Source organism: Penicillium subrubescens, assembly GCF_028828155.1.
Source record: "Penicillium subrubescens strain IBT 31985 chromosome Unknown utg000011l_segment0_segment0, whole genome shotgun sequence".
Taxonomy (NCBI): Eukaryota; Fungi; Ascomycota; class Eurotiomycetes; order Eurotiales; family Aspergillaceae; genus Penicillium; species Penicillium subrubescens.
The window spans coordinates 523627-540289 of record NW_026643161.1 but is presented as its reverse complement, the minus strand read 5'-3'; the positions used below and the strand labels follow the sequence as shown (position 1 = coordinate 540289).

Genomic DNA, 16663 nt, shown 5'->3' with positions numbered 1-16663 from the left:
CCTCGTGAATGAGGCCCCAGTTAGAGATCAAATAAGAACAGGACCCGGTCGAGGTCTTCGTTAAACTTGGACGGGCAGACCAATGCGTATGACGTGGGATCCGTCTTCATAAAGAGGCGACATGCATGCGACCTTGTGCTGGCCGCGTGCGAGAGTGGCGACGTGGATAAGGTACACTGAACCATTCGCGCTCCTCGCGGCTTGGTAGGTAACCGAATCAAACATGCGCAGGATTAGCTGGATCAGAGAGCCCTCGAGACCGGCCATCGCGTCGTCCGGCTGTATGAGAGCGCACCCAACGTAGAACTCAGACTCGCTTGATCGATCTTTGAGGCTGACCAAGTCAGACGCCGTGTCCAACCTTCCACATAAAGGCACAACCCCTTGTCAAGGGGTCACTAGGAAAGGCCGGTCGCCCAGATAATCATTGGAGGGTTACAGGGAAAGCGCGACGCATCAGGTCCCCAGTTTGGTCGAAGTCGGCCTGGAACCGCGAGCTCCAATCGTGCGGAGTCATCGTGCAGAGACAATAGAAGACCCCTTCGCCATTGAGGCGGACGAAGGATAGCGAATTATACCAATGAGTATGGAAAAATATAGGTAGCATTGTGTTCAATATCTTCGCTGGTCTAAGTGAAACATGCAGGCCCCGTTAAGAGAGTATTGTATCTCCCCAGACGAGTTTGTGGTTGCAAATCATGTTTTGGATCTGGTTGGGGAGGCCGAGCAGAGACAGGCGGGCTGGCTGTGGTTCGGCGCAGCATTGGTGGGTGTCACACCAATTACTCGGATCTCTGTCCGCGATGTGAGTAAGAGAGGAAGATGGATTTCCCAGAGATGATTTTGATACTTATCAAAGATCGTGAAGACGACATCGTGAAGAAGAAACGTTTATGCCTTCTTTAATGGCCAGGCCATGCTCTGCAAGCCTCTTGGTTCTTGTAAGAGTATATGCCCGAGTGGATGTGTATATAATGAGAGTGTAAGTATATGGAGAGGTAGGAAATTGAGAGATGCAAGAAAATTGCGCAGAATCGTCTTTGGATGTTGGAAGAAGGACAAGGGAAATTACACCGTCAAACCGTGGATCAACTGGAAGTTGCCGGCATTCAAAGCTTCTTTACAGGGACATTCCAATATTCGGTCATCGAGAGCGGATGGCCTTGAAGAGCGCGTGCTTCAACATTGAGAGCATAATCGAAATGGATGACAATTACTACTATACTGGAGACTGACTATTCTTGAGCAAGGAGTGACAATATTGGGGTAAGGATCAATTTCCAATTTCTATGCTACGTAAAACTTAACAAAGAGTCAAACCACAGATCCAAGGTCCAATAGTCCGTGATAGATCTCCAAGTATCCGAGGGGAATCGAAAATCAATAGCAAAAGGAACGCGGAACCCAGAGCTGCGAAGACAGCAGCGCCGGGAAACATCGGAAACTGCGGCATCCAAAGCCGTAGAGAGAGCAGCGTCGACATCCTGAGGAGAACGACATCCAAAGCCGCAGAGACACTGAAACCGAAACAAGGTCCGCGGCACCTAAACCGCAGAAAAAGCAGTGCCAGAAACCCAAGGTTAGCGGCTTCTAAAGCCAGAAGAAAAGCAGCCCCAAAAGGTAAGATGGCGGCTCCAAAGCCGCAATAATAATACAACCAAAATTCCGAAGGACAGCGACATCCAGAGTCACAAGAAGCCAAGGAGAAACCAAGAACTTCAAGAACAACATGACCACAATAAATCGCAGACCAGGAAGGATGGATTCAATTCCAGCCCAAGAGAAAAGTAGGCATCCAAATGCCCGACACATTCACAAAAAAGTAAAAAATATTGCAATCGCCCTCCCAACCAACCCAATGATTGAAATACTTTCGCTTAAATGTAGAACATGGAATTCTTGACGCTATGGTGAACAGTTGCCTGGCTGGCCTCGGGAGCACGCTCACCACTTTCTCCACCGACGACACTACCCGCCGGAGTACCACTGGGAGTTGGGTCGAAGAGACCGCTCATGTAGCAGCGAGCGCGGGTGCAGACGAGATCGGCGTAGTAGGCGGGCGGACACACACTAACAGCCTTGGTGGCCCGGCCGAAGAGGTAGCACATCTTGTGTGTCAGGTCCTGGAGTTTGTCAGCGGCGCCGGCACCGGGTGCCACGCTTGGGTGCAGTGGGTAGAAGATCTCGTCCCAGACGGTGAAGTAGTGGGCGGGACGGGCGGTGCCCTGGAGCGCGGAGTGGGCTTGCAGGTAGAAGTCCCAGTGGCGGGACTCGGAGATGCCGCGGTCGACGATGGTGCCGGGCTGGGGGTTGGCGGAGCGCTCGGTTTCACTCTCGTTTGTTGGGTAGAAGCGGGTGTTGTGGCGTTTTCCGACGATGACGATGGCCATGCGGGGAAGACCCTTCTTGGTGTCGGAGGCTGGGTAGATGGTTTGGCAGGCTTTCTTGAGGAGGGGCAGTTCTTTCTCAATGACTGTGTCGTATTGGCCCTCTGACACGCCGTCACGATAGACGACGATGTTCTCTGGGAACTTGCCCTGGTTGTGATTTGCCCAGATCCTGATGCGGGATTGGAGAAGGGCGTCCAGGTCAGAAACCATTTCCTGGCGCGCGGGCTGGATGCGGATGTCTGCGGGCCACTGTGCTAGTTGCGCATCGACCGAGGCGACGATGCCGACCACACTGGGTGCGGAACTGGTGGAACCGGGGGAGGGGTGAGTAACGTCGAGACCAACGAGCATGGTCTTGCCATCGGCGAAGAAGCCCATATCCGAGTTTCGAAGGGTTTGGTTGGCACCACCCAGCTTGAGGTTAACCTTGAGGCCTACATTTGCCCAGTATTGAGGGCCAGGACCGCCAGGTTTCGAGAGCTTTTCGGCTTGCACGTTCACATTTTGTACACCACAGCGGACGTCGCAGACCTGCTTGACAATGTTGTAGACCTGGGCTTCCTTGGCAAAAAGGATACCCAAAATGAGCTGGGGTTGGTGCTTCTGTTGCAGTTCACGTACGGCCCTTTCGATAGCCGGAGCGTTGTCGACATTCCATTGATACACGAGCCTAATTCCTGGCTTCGGCTGATCAACCGCGATGCCCATTTCTCGGAGAGTCAGGGTAAACCCAGATAGTGCATGATTCAGACTTTCTTGGGTGAGACCGGGCCTGTTAGAGTCGATACAAAGCCAAGTCCAGTTCTTGAGTGTAGCAGGCTTAGAGAACTGAATGGACTGCATGTTCCAGCTGCCACCCCTGGCCTGAAGCACTTTCTGCTTGGCGTACATGATGGGGGGTGCTGGCAGGACACGGCCCTGCACCGTGATCAGGTTGTTACCTAAGTTGACGCCGAAGGAAGCCTAGAAAAGTGAGAGAAAGCGAGGGTGGTCAGCTGGACTTGAAAGCTTTTGCAATGTGGCATTTGGCCGATGCAGGGGAGTTAGAAAAAGAGGGTAGATTTTTCGCTTACCAGGGTGGCGTTTAGTGGTTGACCGATTCCCAATAAACCAACACCTTTCGTGGCAATGGACTCAGCATTCTGTGCTGGCGTACGATGCATGACAGCGAATCTGAGCATGTTCTGAGTCTGTTTTGGGGAGAGTTTGGTTTTGACTGGTTGACCAGCCTCAACATCGCAAACATCCGCAGGAAGGTAGACAGGCTTCTCTCGAGTTCCAACGTTGACCACAGGGAGGTCAGGATCCACGGCGAGGCCGTACTCTAAATAAAGTGGTCAGTTTGAGTAGAATGTCATTACACTCACAATGCATGCGGCTCACCTTGCTTGAAGAAATCAGCAACACTGATGTATTGACCGGCTCGAGCTGGGCCAGCCTTGGGAGCGGCCTTTTTGCCCCTTTTGCCCTTGCCTTCCCCATTTCCAGGTGATGTAGACTGCGAGCCAGGTGCCTCCAAGAAGAACCTAACATCGTGGGGACCAGATCCGTAGTTCTTCACCTGTGGCTTGTTGGCTGATGTGCCACCATCGCGAGGGGTGGCCAGACCCGAGATGGTCTTCACGCGAGCGGGCCGTTCTTTGCCATTCTTGCTCTTGCGCTTGATGTGTGTAGGGCAAACGCGCATGCGCTTCACAAAGGCTTCGAGTCGGTAGAGACTCTGATTGCGGTTGGCATCCATCCACTCTCTCAAGGTCCATGCCAAGGGGCCCGATTTGTAGCAGGCCAAGTATTTGACTTGGACATTCAACAAGACACGGGCTGTGGCAGCACGCACACTGACGAAGAAACCGCGTAGCACCTCCAGACCGCCCTCAAGGGTGGCCTTTTCCATGAGGCCTTGCTGAAGGCTGTAATGTCTATTGCCGCCGATGGAGGCGACCGAGCGTTCTGTCTTGGGATGGTGGCCGAGAATCACATTCAGAGCCTGGACAATTTCGGGCTTGGAGGTCAGCATGTCACCTGCATTGGTGGAGGTGAGGTAGTTGATCAAGTCGGCGGGGTTGATGTCACCAGTGTGTTGAACGGTGACCTTGAAGACCTTTGGGTTTTCGGAATATTCCTCATCGTTCTCGTCCTTGTAGCGCACATCGAGTTGGCCTTCAGTGAGCTTGGTGACGGAGAGGAGAGTTGACCGGTAGTCGGTTGCAATGCTCTTCAAGTTGGCAGAATAATGTTCCTCCAGCAGGAGACGCACGATCTGTCGTGCCTTTCTGCCAGCAGGCTCTCGTCCGCCCTCTGCGGCGATGGCGACATGATAGCGATAGATTGGTTTGCCCACCGAGGTCAGAGGCAGGTAATTAGCATAGAGCGTGACAGGCCGACCGAGAGTGCCGTATCCTGGCCGGTCGGGATATGCCTGAGCAGGGTTCTTTGCATTCTTCTGGCGACTTGCAACAAGCGCCTTGGCCATGGCATCTTCTGTCTTGATGACCGTAGCATCAGGTGGGGTGATAGGCTTGCCCTCACTGGAGGGTTCATGGGGTTAGGGTGATTGCTCAAGAGGTTTGAAGATGGATTGTTGTCAAGGGTTGATGGAAGGTTTTGGACTCACTTGTAGATCCGAGGGCCACCACCACCTCCTCGGCCTCCACGGCCTCCATAACCACCACGATCATTGCCACGGCCTCCATAACCTCCACGATCATTGCCACGACCCCGATAGTCTCCACGATCATTGCCACGACCCCGATAGTCTCCACGATCATTGCCACGACCCCGATAGTCTCCACGGCCGCCCCGATCACCACCGCGACCACCGCGATCGCCATATCCACGATTGCCACCCCGGTCACCCCCAGAAGGGCGGAAGGGGAGATTTTGGAAATCCCCTCGGCCACGACCTCCTCCGCGACCACCTCCGCGGTCTCCACGGTCTCCGCCACGATAGTTTTGACCGCGACCACCGCCGCGGGGGCGGGGTTGATCTGACATGATGTCAAGTTAAGAGAAGCTGCAATAGGAATCTAACAGTAGATGGTAACAGGATTAAGACAGGGAAGAAGTGATGTGATGTGAGAAGTGAGAGTAGAGAAGTAAGAGAAGTAGAGAAGTAGAGAGAGAGAGGTGAAGTTGTTGGTTCTTGAGCTTCGTAAATACTTCACGGCACGTACCTATCGTCCTTGTTTCCCCCACCAGCTTAGTCACCAACAAACAAAGAAACCAAGGTACGAAAGTTCCGTCTGGGGGGTCGAGGTAGATTCTGGATGTATCATTATTTTGCTTGTGACCGGTACTCGCCGAGTCCATACAGTAGGAGTAGTTCATGTTGTATACTGTACATTGTCAAAACCTATAGCTCCCGTATGAAGAGTATGGAGTATACAGATCCAATACAGCGGGGTTTCTTAAGTTTACTGTGGTAAAACCATGACCAATGTTCAGAATCACCTAAGCAGTCACAAGTTGAATAGAAGACTACCTAAGATATGATACCCTAGCTATCAATCAAGAGAATTCAAATGAACCTTCAAAAACCATTCAAAAAACAAGAAGTGGAAGCATTTCTATCTAATGGGTGGTTTTTCTGGTCTTAAGAATCAGATTTTTGAACTACTGTACGAGCCGTAGTAGTGGGGCTGGAGAAATGCGGTGTGCCACACTGGAAACATCCATGCAAGTTAAACTGAAAATTTTAGACTGTCACTTTGTTTTTAATGTATACATGGAGTGCTCTGTTTGGCAGTATCGTTGTCATTATATACTCCATACTTCTTCGAGATACTCCACAGTAGGCGACCCATCGAAGTTTTAGGGACCATGAATCATAGGTCTTAGCCTATTAGGCTATATCAGCCACGATATAAGAGGCTATGCTCAAGTTTTCAGTAGCTAACTAATTATTCCAGGCCACGTCTGGGCCTTCGATGACTCACTCCATCCCTGCTGGGCTTCTATGGCCAATCATAATGCCGGATGGGGACCAAAAACCACGCATTCCAAGGCATTTGGTGTTGGTGCTGACAAGTGTGGGATCCTGGATGAAGATTAGTCTCCGAGTGGATGGAACAGAGTAATATCATTGGATATTCGTATGGAAGACCCTCGTTCGTGAGGCAGCAACGACACGACCATCTGCATCATCGCAGTATTGCCCGCCGAGGAAAGGGAAAGTATGGCGGTGGCCCCATCCCGACCCGCACATTGGCTGAACCACAGAAGAGCCGTGAGATCATCAACGGACGGACTATCGTGGTGATAAGCCCCCAAAAACGGAGATAGCTCGGATTAATCATCAACGTTCCCTTGACGAAACTTGGGTGCGCGGAAACTTTGTCCCCTCTTGATTCTCTCGTTATTCTCATCGATCACCGGCTCAAAGGGGATTTGCGACTGGTATACGTCTTTATCACCCCTCGGAACCCACGTTTAGCCCCCAAAGACCGCCTCCTCTGCACGAGGCGACTGGGTCCAGTCTCCGACGACCCCTCTTAAACCCGTCGCAAGCTTTCAGCATCAACCCGAGACTTAGCGCAAACGGGAGAAGTCGTTCCAGTCATCCGGAGCGATTCATCACACATTTCGACTACGTCCATTCCAGCAAACGACGTGGACCGGATTAGCGCGACCTGGACGGCTCTGCGCAAGGCTAGGGCGGACAAGGCGCAACCCACACAAACTCGACGCGACTCCTCAGGGGCCTATCGCCAGAATCCTTTACGAGACAACCGCGAGCACAAAGTGTGTGCCCGACCGTAAACGCGGCCCACTGTTGAACCAAAACCAACTGGAGACGAACGAGCTCGACAAGCACCTCTAGGCTGTGCGCATTCAAGACCGGGCTCCAAAATCGAGGCCATCCTGACGGCAACCGGCAATTTACTGAGCCAAGGCATCTGGAAGAGTTGCTGAACTGGAGCGGGGTCACGATTCGTACTCGCTCGCTGCCCCTTCGAGTCCACACCACCTCTGAACAAAGGCGGAAACGGCCTTTCAACCCCACTCAAAATGACACCCACACCACCATCCACCACCTCATCCAGCGCGGGGGCCCATTCCCCTGAATTCAGGGTCATTCGCAAGCGAAACCGAGTACCTTTGTCATGTGCACCCTGCCGCCACCGAAAGTAAGTGTCTTCAAAAGAAAGTGAACCCAAAAGAATGAAGAAAAAGAATTAAAATGTTCCGCCCTCATAGAGATTCAAGTCTAACGATGGATTTGCAGACTGAAATGTAACCGTTCCCATCCTTGCGAGAACTGCGTCAAACGAGGCGACGCAGCATCATGTAACTACGCCCAGGCCAGCAGCCGCAAAAAGAACTCCCCACAGCAGACGTCCCCGACATCGCCCGATGACATGCAAAACCGGATCGACCGCTTGGAAGGGTTGGTCTTATCGCTGATGACCAATGGTAACCAGGCAGCTGGGCCGGCAGCTGCCCTGGCTGCAATCTCAGGGGAAAGTAGTGCTGGGTCGACCGGGTTGTCAAATGAGATTGATATCGACGATATCGACGATGACGCTGAGGGCGGTCCGGAAGAGAGCGACACGGAGCAGGTGACGAAATCATTTGGTGTCATGAAAATGGACAGCGGCAAGTCCTACTACATCAGTGAAGCCCACTGGGCTTCAGTGCTGAATGATGTGAGTCGATGCCGGTACTTTGCACCTTTGGACCCGACTAACCGCAATCTCATTAGATTTCCGAAGTGCGAAACTTCTTCACCACGCATAAGAAGCAGTTTGACGACCAGGCGGAGAAGTTGAAGGCTACTCGGCCAGAAACTGATAATCCCGGAGGCTCTACGCTGCTCTTCGGTGCCATGAAGCCATTAACTCGACCTGAGATCCTGGCGTCATTGCCCTCTAAGTACACAACTGATATTCTCGTTGCCCGCTATTTCAACAGCTACGACCCAGCAACGCATGTCCTCCACGGCCCCACCTTCCAAGCACAGTATAATAAGCACTGGGAAGATCCCACGAAAACAGAGCTAGTATGGATCGCAATGCTCTTTGCCATGATGAGACTATCGATGCTTTCATACCACCGGGAAGGTGATGAGCCTCCGGAGTTCCGGGGCAAGGCGATGGACATGGCGGGGTCCTTTAGGAACTCGGTAGCGCAATGTCTGACTCTAGCAGACTACACAAAACCACATCGTTTCCTAATCGAGACCTTGGTCTTCCACCTTTACGGTGATTTCTCACAGACTAGGGATGCAGATATCTCGATCTGGGTTCTTTCGGGCGTGATTGCCCGTCTGGCGATGCGCATGGGATACCACCGTGACTCGAAGATGTTCCCCAACATCACACCTTTCCAGGGTGAGATGCGACGTCGAGTCTGGGCCTTTGTGCGACAGGCAGATCTTCTATTTTCATTCCAGGTCGGCATGCCGAGTATGCTTCGCACCACGGATTCTGACACAGATTTGCCGCGAAACTTGTACGATGATGACTTTGACGAAGACAGCAAAGAACTGCCGCCAGCTCGCCAGATAAGCGAGCCAACGCCCATCTCCTATCTGATTACCAAGGCTCGTCTTACGTACGCCTTTGGCCGGGTCAATGAGCACTATTCGGCGGTTTCATCGTCCTCGTATGATAAAGTGATGGAGATTGATGCTGATCTGCGGCGGGGGCGGGATTTGATTCCTGATCACCTCCAAATTCGTCCGCTAGACGAGTGCCAGCTTGACCCCATCAACCTCATCATGTCGCGCTTCTCAGTAAGCCACTGTTCAATGGCCCTGCTAAGCACTTTTACTGACCCATTTGTAGGTAATGACTGTCTACCACAAAGCACAATGCGTGTTGCATCGACCATATCTCATTCGCGCTCGGGAGAATCCCCGCTTCACATACTCCCGCCGCACTTGCATCGACTCGGCCCTCGAGATTCTTGTGTTCCAGGCGATCCTACACGCAGAAACGCGCAATGGACGCCTCCGCGGCCGCACTGTCGTTACCTCCCTCACCTCTGCCGACTACCTCCTCGCCGCCACGATCGTCTGCCTAGACCTCTACCAGACCTTCCAGCTTCAGGCCTCGAACCGTCCCTCCGGCGACACGTACACATGGGGGCATGAACGACGCGAAGAGATGACGGGGGCGATCCAGCGCTCGAAAGAGATCTGGGACCAGCTGCGTGATGAGAGCATGGAGGCGTTCAAGGCGAGCTCCGTGCTTGGTGTCATGCTGAATAAAATTCATAGCGCCGTTCCGCCGCTTGAGAACACCTCAGGCACTGGCGGTGCTATATTCGAGACGCAAGACGAGAAGCAAAACGCGGCTATGACGCTAGGCTTGCTCAGTAGCGGCATGAGCCCGATGAGCCAGGGCCCGCCTCCGTTCACGGACCCGTTGTTCAAGATGAGTGATGCATCGATGCCGAGTAGCATGCCAGGCCCAACGGCTGAAATGCCAGGGCCTCTGTCGCCATTCAGTAGCATGTTCGGAACGATGCCGGACATGCAGGTCAATCTCGATTGGGTAGGTTGACACCACTTCTACTGATATGTATGATTTAGGTGGGATAAGTTACTAACAACGTGTGCAGGATGCATGGGATACGTATATTCAAAACCCAACTTTCGATACATCAAACCAGTTCTGGCCCATGATGGACCCTCAGCGCCAACAGACGCCGCAAGGAGTCGGAATGACCCAGCCTCCGATGACTAGCCCCTTGGGAACCACTCGGACATCTTCGATGTCGAATGGTGCCCCTTCACAACGTCTTCCCAACATATTCTCACCACCAGGGCCCTCGCCTGAAAGCGTTACATCATCGGTACCTGGCTTTACACCGATGTCCTCGCAATCGGGTAATAGCGGCCGTAGCCAGGGCCCGCTGTGAGAGGATGCCCTAGATCATGAGTATGATATGATGCCATGCGTTTTTTGCCCTTCCAGCTTTTTCGCGATTGTGCTTGTTGTGTTGCCATTACCTTTGTTATGCCTGGGATCTTGGTGTCTTAAGAATGGTTACAGGAGGATTTGGATCGGCTTCTGTTGATTTTATTACAAATTTGTGTTTTCTGGCGTGTTTCCGTCCTTGGAAAAGTTTGGGTTTGATATAGTCAAGTCTTTGCGGATTATTGGACAATGCACTGTGCAATGTACTAGGTTAGGTCTTGGATGTACCATATTGTTTCATGCCAATATACAGACTCCTCTCTAAGAAAATTTTCATCGAATAATAGTCTAAACCTATTGAACAATAGCCATTGATAGTCGTTGAAGTAAGGTTGAACAAAGTGCTACCGTATTGGCTTTCCCTTCCCATGTCCTCTTGGCTGGACACCCGATAGCGACCACGTGATCAGTCTTATCGCTCCCCAGAACTTTTTGATCGCGGCGACAACCGCGCATTGGAAATCGAGATCAGATATCTATTCTTTTCGGAGCTGTGAATAACTAGACTCTCCGCCACTAGCGCATCTAATAAAATGTGAGTCCCTCAAATGATGTTCTGTTGAATTATGTCAACGTCTCCCGAATCGCTTACGCATCTCGATCGAATCGGACCATTGCTAACTCAACTCTCTTCAAGGCATTGTTTCCGACGAGCATCATCACGACTCCTGGGCTCGGCACTCTCCTCTCAATCTATATCGACAGTGAGATCTCAGTGCAATATCACACGCCGCTCTATCCCTCGTCTCTCCCCGCGGAGCCCACACATCGCAGCCCTCCAAGTCCGGTGGAACTCAAATAAAAACGACCCATCAACATCAGCGGACCAGAAGGAACACAAAAATGAAGATGTAGAGGCTGCAACACAACCCAAGCCTGTGTCTTCCAACCTTGGAGCTCAGCAACAACCCCATAAGAAGGCAGCGCAAGCCCCCAGGGTCAAAATCCCTCCCAATGAAACCGTCTACATCGGCAATCTGTTCTACGATATCACCGCCGAAGATCTGCGGAAACATATGGAGAAGTACGGCACAGTGCTGAACACGATGATCACCCACGATAATCGGGGTCTTAGTAAAGGGTAAGCTTACAGCGCGAACCTCATCCCGGGTGCACTCTCTGACAAGGCCGACTAATCCCATATCACCCTCAGATTCGGCTACGTCCAGTTTAATACCATTGAGGAGGCGACAGCCGCAGTCGAAGGCATGCACTCCACCATCCTCGAAGGCCGCCATGTAGTCGTGCACTACGCCCGCACCCACTTCAACTACAAACGCGCCTCTTACCCACCCACCGAAACGCTCTTCATCGGCAGCCTACCCCTCGAAATGACAGATCGCGATCTGCAAGACCTTTTTCACGACGTTAAGAACCTGATCGATGTCCGGATTCCTGTCGACCGCCGCTCTGGCATGCCGCGTGGCTTTGCGCATGCGGAGTTTCTCAATACCGAGGCGGCAATGCAGGCTATGGAGATACTGGCGATGAAGAGACCGTATGGGCGGAAGTTGGGCGTTAGTTTTGCGGAGAGGAAGAGGGTCGGTATGATGAAGCCTAGGCCTGAGCCTGTGGATCAGGAGCAGGCGAAGGCGGAGGCGGAGGCTAGAAGGAGGGATAGGGCCCGCAGGGAAGCTGAAGAGGCTGAGGAGGCTGAGAGGGCTTTGGAGGAGGAAATTGCGTCGGAGAAAGAAGCGAAATTGGAGGATGTGACTCCTGTGGAGGGGAAGAAGGTATAAACACTCTCTTCCAATCTTGTATTATACCCATATAGCATCGGATGTATAAAACTGTACCATATTGACCCAAATACTTCCTTTTCACCACCTATACTTGCTCCATGACTGGCCATCAGTCGGTGTCAGTTTGGTGGCTTCTAGATCGGCAGATACCGCCACACGTGACCTCCGGGGAACCTCGGCTGACGGAAAGCCCATTAGTGAGCCATCGAACCCCACGTCTTCCAAGACGAATATCCGGGGCACGTTCTTTTTCCTCTTCACTCCTCGTTCTTCGGTGTCAAGTCAATTTCCAACACCGGTTCACACCTCTTTCTCCTCCATATCCGATACAACACACACACTTCATCACCATGTCGTTCCTCGGCGGAGCCGAATGCTCCACGGCGGGAAACCCCCTCACCCAATTCACCAAGCACGTCCAAGATGATAAGTCCCTCCAGCGAGACCGCCTGGTCGGCCGGGGCCCGGGCATGCAAGAAGGCATGCGGTCACGTGGTATGATGGGTGGACAGGACCAGGTATGTTCTTGGAATGTTGCAGACAACCCTGGCCCTTCCCCGAGGAGGGGAGGGGCCGCAGCGGCGGTCTGTGTACCACCGAATCTGTGACTCGGCGACTAACGGCAAGGCTCCTTGGACGCTCCGTCCGAGGGCCGATTGTTTAAGATGATGGACGATTTCATGCAGCAACCAGGCCAACAATTAAACGGACCGTCGCCACAGCCTTTCGCCATGGAGCATATGCGCCGGGAACTGGAGAATTTCCAGACCGCGCCTCCACGCACAGGTTCACCCGGATGGGCCGCGGAGTTTGACCCCGGCGAGCAAGCCCGCATGGAGGCTGCTTTCCCTGGTGCCGCGCAGATGAACAATACACCTGGATTCACGCCGGCCGAGTTCGCGCGCTTCCAACAGCAGAACCGGATGGGTATGCCACAGACGCAGAGCCCCACGACGGCAACCCCACCACTTATGGCGGGGTATCAGCGACCGATGGGAATGGGTGGATACATGGGCGGCATGGGCGGTATGGGTATGATGCGGCCGATGGGCATGCAGTCGCCGATGATGCAGCAGCCGGTGGAGGGACAGACACAGGACAAGGGCAAGGGCCGGATGGTCGAGCTGGACGATGAGAACTGGGAGGCTCAGTTTGCCGAGATGGAGACCGCGGGGAATGAGACTCAGACGGATGAGGAGGCTAACGCCGCGATGGAAGCGGAGCTGAACGAGCTGGACAGGTCAGTGCCCACCTCCGATGATGCCTTCGAATCCGTTTGGGAAAGAATCCAAGCTGAGACTGCTACGAGTAGAAAACTGGTTGAGGAAGGAGGTGACTTTGAGGTCACTGATAGTGTGCACGTGGGCGACCTGGGTGATTGGGAGGGCTTTGATAGCCTGAACACGCGATTCCGGGACCCACAGCTGGGTGACTACATGTTTGAAGAGGACAACGTTTATTCGGCTGTCAACAACCCCTTTGAGGAAGGCGTGAAGATCATGCGTGAGGGAGGAAACTTGTCATTGGCTGCGCTGGCCTTCGAAGCTGCCGTCCAGAAAGATCCCCAGCACGTGCAAGCCTGGACGATGCTGGGTTCAGCACAGGCACAAAATGAGAAGGAGCTGCCTGCTATCCGAGCTCTGGAGCAGGCACTCAAGATTGACGCAGGCAACCTCGACGCATTGATGGGCCTGGCTGTCTCATACACTAACGAAGGCTACGACTCAACTGCTTACCGCACCCTCGAGCGCTGGCTTTCGAACAAATACCCCTCGATTATTGATCCCAAGGAAGTCTCCGGTGATGCCGACCTGGGCTTCACAGACCGCCAACTCCTGCATGATCGCGTGACCGAGCTATTCATCCAGGCTGCACAGCTCTCCCCCTCTGGCGCCCAGATGGACCCAGATGTCCAAGTTGGTCTGGGCGTTCTCTTCTACTGCGCTGAAGAGTACGACAAAGCCGTCGACTGCTTCTCCGCCGCTCTGGCTTCCACTGAATCTGGTAGTACCAATCAGCGTGAGCAGCTCCATCTCCTTTGGAACCGCCTTGGCGCCACTCTCGCCAACAGCGGTCGCTCCGAGGAAGCCATCGAAGCTTACGAGCAGGCTCTCACCATCAACCCCAACTTCGTCCGCGCCCGCTACAACCTCGGCGTTTCCTGCATCAATATCGGCTGCTACCCGGAGGCCGCACAGCACCTTCTCGGTGCACTATCCATGCACCGCGTCGTCGAGCAAGAGGGTCGCGAGCGTGCTCGCGAGATCATCGGTGGCGGTGGTGCGCCCGATGGATTGGACGACGAGCGTCTTGAGCGGATGCTTCACATCAGCCAGAACCAGAGCACGAACCTGTATGATACGCTGCGTCGCGTGTTTAGCCAGATGGGACGACGTGATCTGGCAGACCAGGTGGTTGCTGGCATGGATGTGAACATCTTCCGCAAGGAATTTGAGTTTTAGTTAAGATTCCCCCGGATCTGATGTTGGAATTTGCATACGGATCGGACTGTTCTTTGTTTGTCATTATTTGTGCTGTTAGGATTGCCGGATGGGTCTGGCTGCGTCTTTATGGTTCATTTTTAGGTAGTCTACATATGATACAGCTGGATGGATATGCCTTGAAAGATATCAGGATGAGTTTCCAGACGACAGAATGGTAGTATATAATGAAGAGGATAAACAATTCAACACGATGCGGCCGCACCACCCGCATTACGCAGGTCGTATAGAAATGAATTGGCTTAGAAGAGGGGCTCGCAATTTTTCCTAATTTCAGCTGTAGAACATAAAACAAGATCATTTCAAGGCTCGTCGGGCTTGCAGTGCTTGCAGTGCTTGCAAGAAACACAAACGCAAGTGCGACAAACGCTTGCCGGTATGTAGCCTCTGTGATCGGACTGAGCGTGCTTGTGAGTACGATGAGACTCCTAAACCACCTCCCTCGGCGGATGAGTTCGAAGCTCTACAAGCTAGAATTACAGACCTCGAGGCTCGTCTGAGTAGCGCTCGTGGTAGTACTGCTTCTGTTGTTGGCCCTGGCCCTACACCACCGTCAACCGCCAGCAGCCCAGCATCGACCAATCACACAACCTCTTCGACCCGATTTCCATACGCCATGTTCCTCGATCTTCTGCAGACCGAGAATAACGTTCTCAAGGAGATGGTCCGCCAGCTTGAGGAGGGGTTGAATGAGGACTCGCAGAACTAGATCTCTGTTAACGCTCGATTTCGTTTTATGTCTTAGTCTAATTTCAAGCATACATATCAGTACACCTTTAATAATCGCGCCCAACTTCGGGGCCTTGACCGTAGATCTAACTAATCGGCCATGTGGGCGAGAGAGATCGAGTTCCAGTCCCTGCGTAGCTCCTTAACTAACGTGATCTTCCTCCCGTCCACGATTAAGTCCTCCTAGCACTTCTCGAAGGTCTGCACACGCAGACGTCGCCTCACGCCCTGTCGAACCACCCCCAAGTTCGAGATCCTGATTTTTATGATGTTGTCGGGCAGGAGGCGTAAAGCAGTGTCCGATACACTGGGATCAGGCATTTTTAGAGAATATAGGTTGTGTTTGCTCCTCATCCACTACATACGACCATAGGGTGTGGAGAACAGGGCTTCCCGTCCGCTGAGCCGTACTTAAGCCCAACGCCATTTGGCCATCCCAGCAAATAAGGTAGCCTAGCTCGGTGGGGAAATGGGTAATCGCCGCTTTAGGGTCGCGCGACCAGGGGTGATTGCACAATAGACAGGGTGAGAAGCTGGGTGAGAGCGGGTGATTCTCACCCTCCGTCGCGCAACTAGTGTCCATCTTGCTGTCTCAAAATTTGGACTCTGAGAAACTGTCCAAGCAGTGTGCACGTCATCAAAAGGTAGTGGAAAGAGCCTTGTTTATATAGACACTTAGGTATTATTGACTATTCGGACGCTCGTTAATCTATGACACTTACTATTGTATTAATTTAAGTAGGTCATTACATTTATGTACTGTAGCAGTAACGTTTAGAAGCACTGTAATGCCATATCCTTAGTTATCCGTTTGCAGCTAAGTCCTGAATACCCGTGTCGCTGTGTTATGATCCTATAACCTTGGGTACTTCGTGTCCCATTCTCTTGGAACACTTTGGAATAGGTTTATGGATGACCTCACGCTAGATAGCAATATCTTGAAGACCTAGTTCCTTCCACAGATCATGACTTGCGTCATTATGTATAATAGATCCATATGATGAAAGTTCCGCTCTATATATTGTGCTGGTGCTGAATCTTCTGCCGGGCTTGCTTGGGAGTTCCTGTCCGTTTTGTCCTTAACCGTTAGACCTCATCAGCGTGATCAGAGAAGGGTGGGTTCAATGAAACTTTCACAACCCTAGTACTGAGTTTCCGATTTGCATCCCACCAAGAGTGAGACGGCAGACCGAATAATGGAGATTGCAGCAAGCTCTGCTTTCGCAACGGGTAAACGGGCCCTAAATATTTTGAACAAATGGCTGGACGATGTGGAGATCGCGAAGTCCTGGTACGGAAAAGACTATGAACAATTTACAGGACTAGGCAAATGGCCACCCAACAAGAGCTTTCGTCTCACGATCAAGCATGTGTTCACA

General features: G+C 52.5%; 6 protein-coding genes across 6 annotated transcripts; 4 read left to right on the top strand and 2 right to left on the bottom strand.

The window, feature by feature from the left end:
* Positions 1-60: 60 nt before the first annotated feature.
* N7473_012553 (uncharacterized protein) lies at positions 61-267 on the bottom strand (the record flags this gene model as incomplete). The annotated part of the gene is made up of 1 exon (XM_057158492.1): positions 61-267. One exon carries the CDS (start codon positions 265-267, stop codon positions 61-63), a length of 207 nt encoding a protein of 68 aa, XP_057002446.1.
* Positions 268-640: 373 nt separating this feature from the next.
* Positions 641-880, top strand: N7473_012552 (uncharacterized protein; the record flags this gene model as incomplete). The annotated part of the gene is made up of 2 exons (XM_057158491.1): positions 641-805; positions 860-880. The coding sequence occupies 2 exons, from the start codon at positions 641-643 to the stop codon at positions 878-880; spliced, it is 186 nt and encodes a 61-aa protein (XP_057002445.1).
* Positions 881-1266: 386 nt separating this feature from the next.
* N7473_012551 (putative RNA interference and gene silencing protein (Qde2)) lies at positions 1267-5524 on the bottom strand. The gene is made up of 4 exons (XM_057158490.1): positions 5005-5524; positions 3774-4918; positions 3464-3714; positions 1267-3353 (listed from the first exon to the last, which is right to left on the bottom strand). Exons 1-4 carry the CDS (start codon positions 5382-5384, stop codon positions 1878-1880), a joined length of 3252 nt encoding a protein of 1083 aa, XP_057002444.1. The 5' UTR covers positions 5385-5524; the 3' UTR covers positions 1267-1877.
* Positions 5525-7397: 1873 nt separating this feature from the next.
* N7473_012550 (uncharacterized protein) lies at positions 7398-10253 on the top strand (the record flags this gene model as incomplete). The annotated part of the gene is made up of 5 exons (XM_057158489.1): positions 7398-7516; positions 7615-8035; positions 8092-9123; positions 9176-9886; positions 9954-10253. The coding sequence occupies 5 exons, from the start codon at positions 7398-7400 to the stop codon at positions 10251-10253; spliced, it is 2583 nt and encodes an 860-aa protein (XP_057002443.1).
* A 625-nt stretch (positions 10254-10878) lies between these two features.
* N7473_012549 (nucleic acid-binding protein) lies at positions 10879-12051 on the top strand (the record flags this gene model as incomplete). The annotated part of the gene is made up of 2 exons (XM_057158488.1): positions 10879-11393; positions 11466-12051. 2 exons carry the CDS (start codon positions 10879-10881, stop codon positions 12049-12051), a joined length of 1101 nt encoding a protein of 366 aa, XP_057002442.1.
* A 353-nt stretch (positions 12052-12404) lies between these two features.
* Positions 12405-15264, top strand: N7473_012548 (tetratricopeptide repeat protein; the record flags this gene model as incomplete). Its single annotated transcript, XM_057158487.1, has 4 exons — positions 12405-12572; positions 12720-13294; positions 13367-14515; positions 14940-15264. The coding sequence occupies 4 exons, from the start codon at positions 12405-12407 to the stop codon at positions 15262-15264; spliced, it is 2217 nt and encodes a 738-aa protein (XP_057002441.1).
* Positions 15265-16663: the final 1399 nt, after the last annotated feature.

Excerpts from the sequence above, each read along its gene's own strand:
- N7473_012551 (XM_057158490.1), bottom strand. The coding sequence starts at position 5,384 with ATGTCAGATCAACCCCGCCCCCGCGGCGGTGGTCGCGGTCAAAACTAT. Across the intron at positions 4,919-5,004 it reads GGTGGCCCTCGGATCTACAA|TGAGGGCAAGCCTATCACCC; the intron begins GTGAGTCCAAAA and ends TGAACCCTCCAG. Across the intron at positions 3,354-3,463 it reads AACCACTAAACGCCACCCTG|GCTTCCTTCGGCGTCAACTT; the intron begins GTAAGCGAAAAA and ends TCACTTTTCTAG.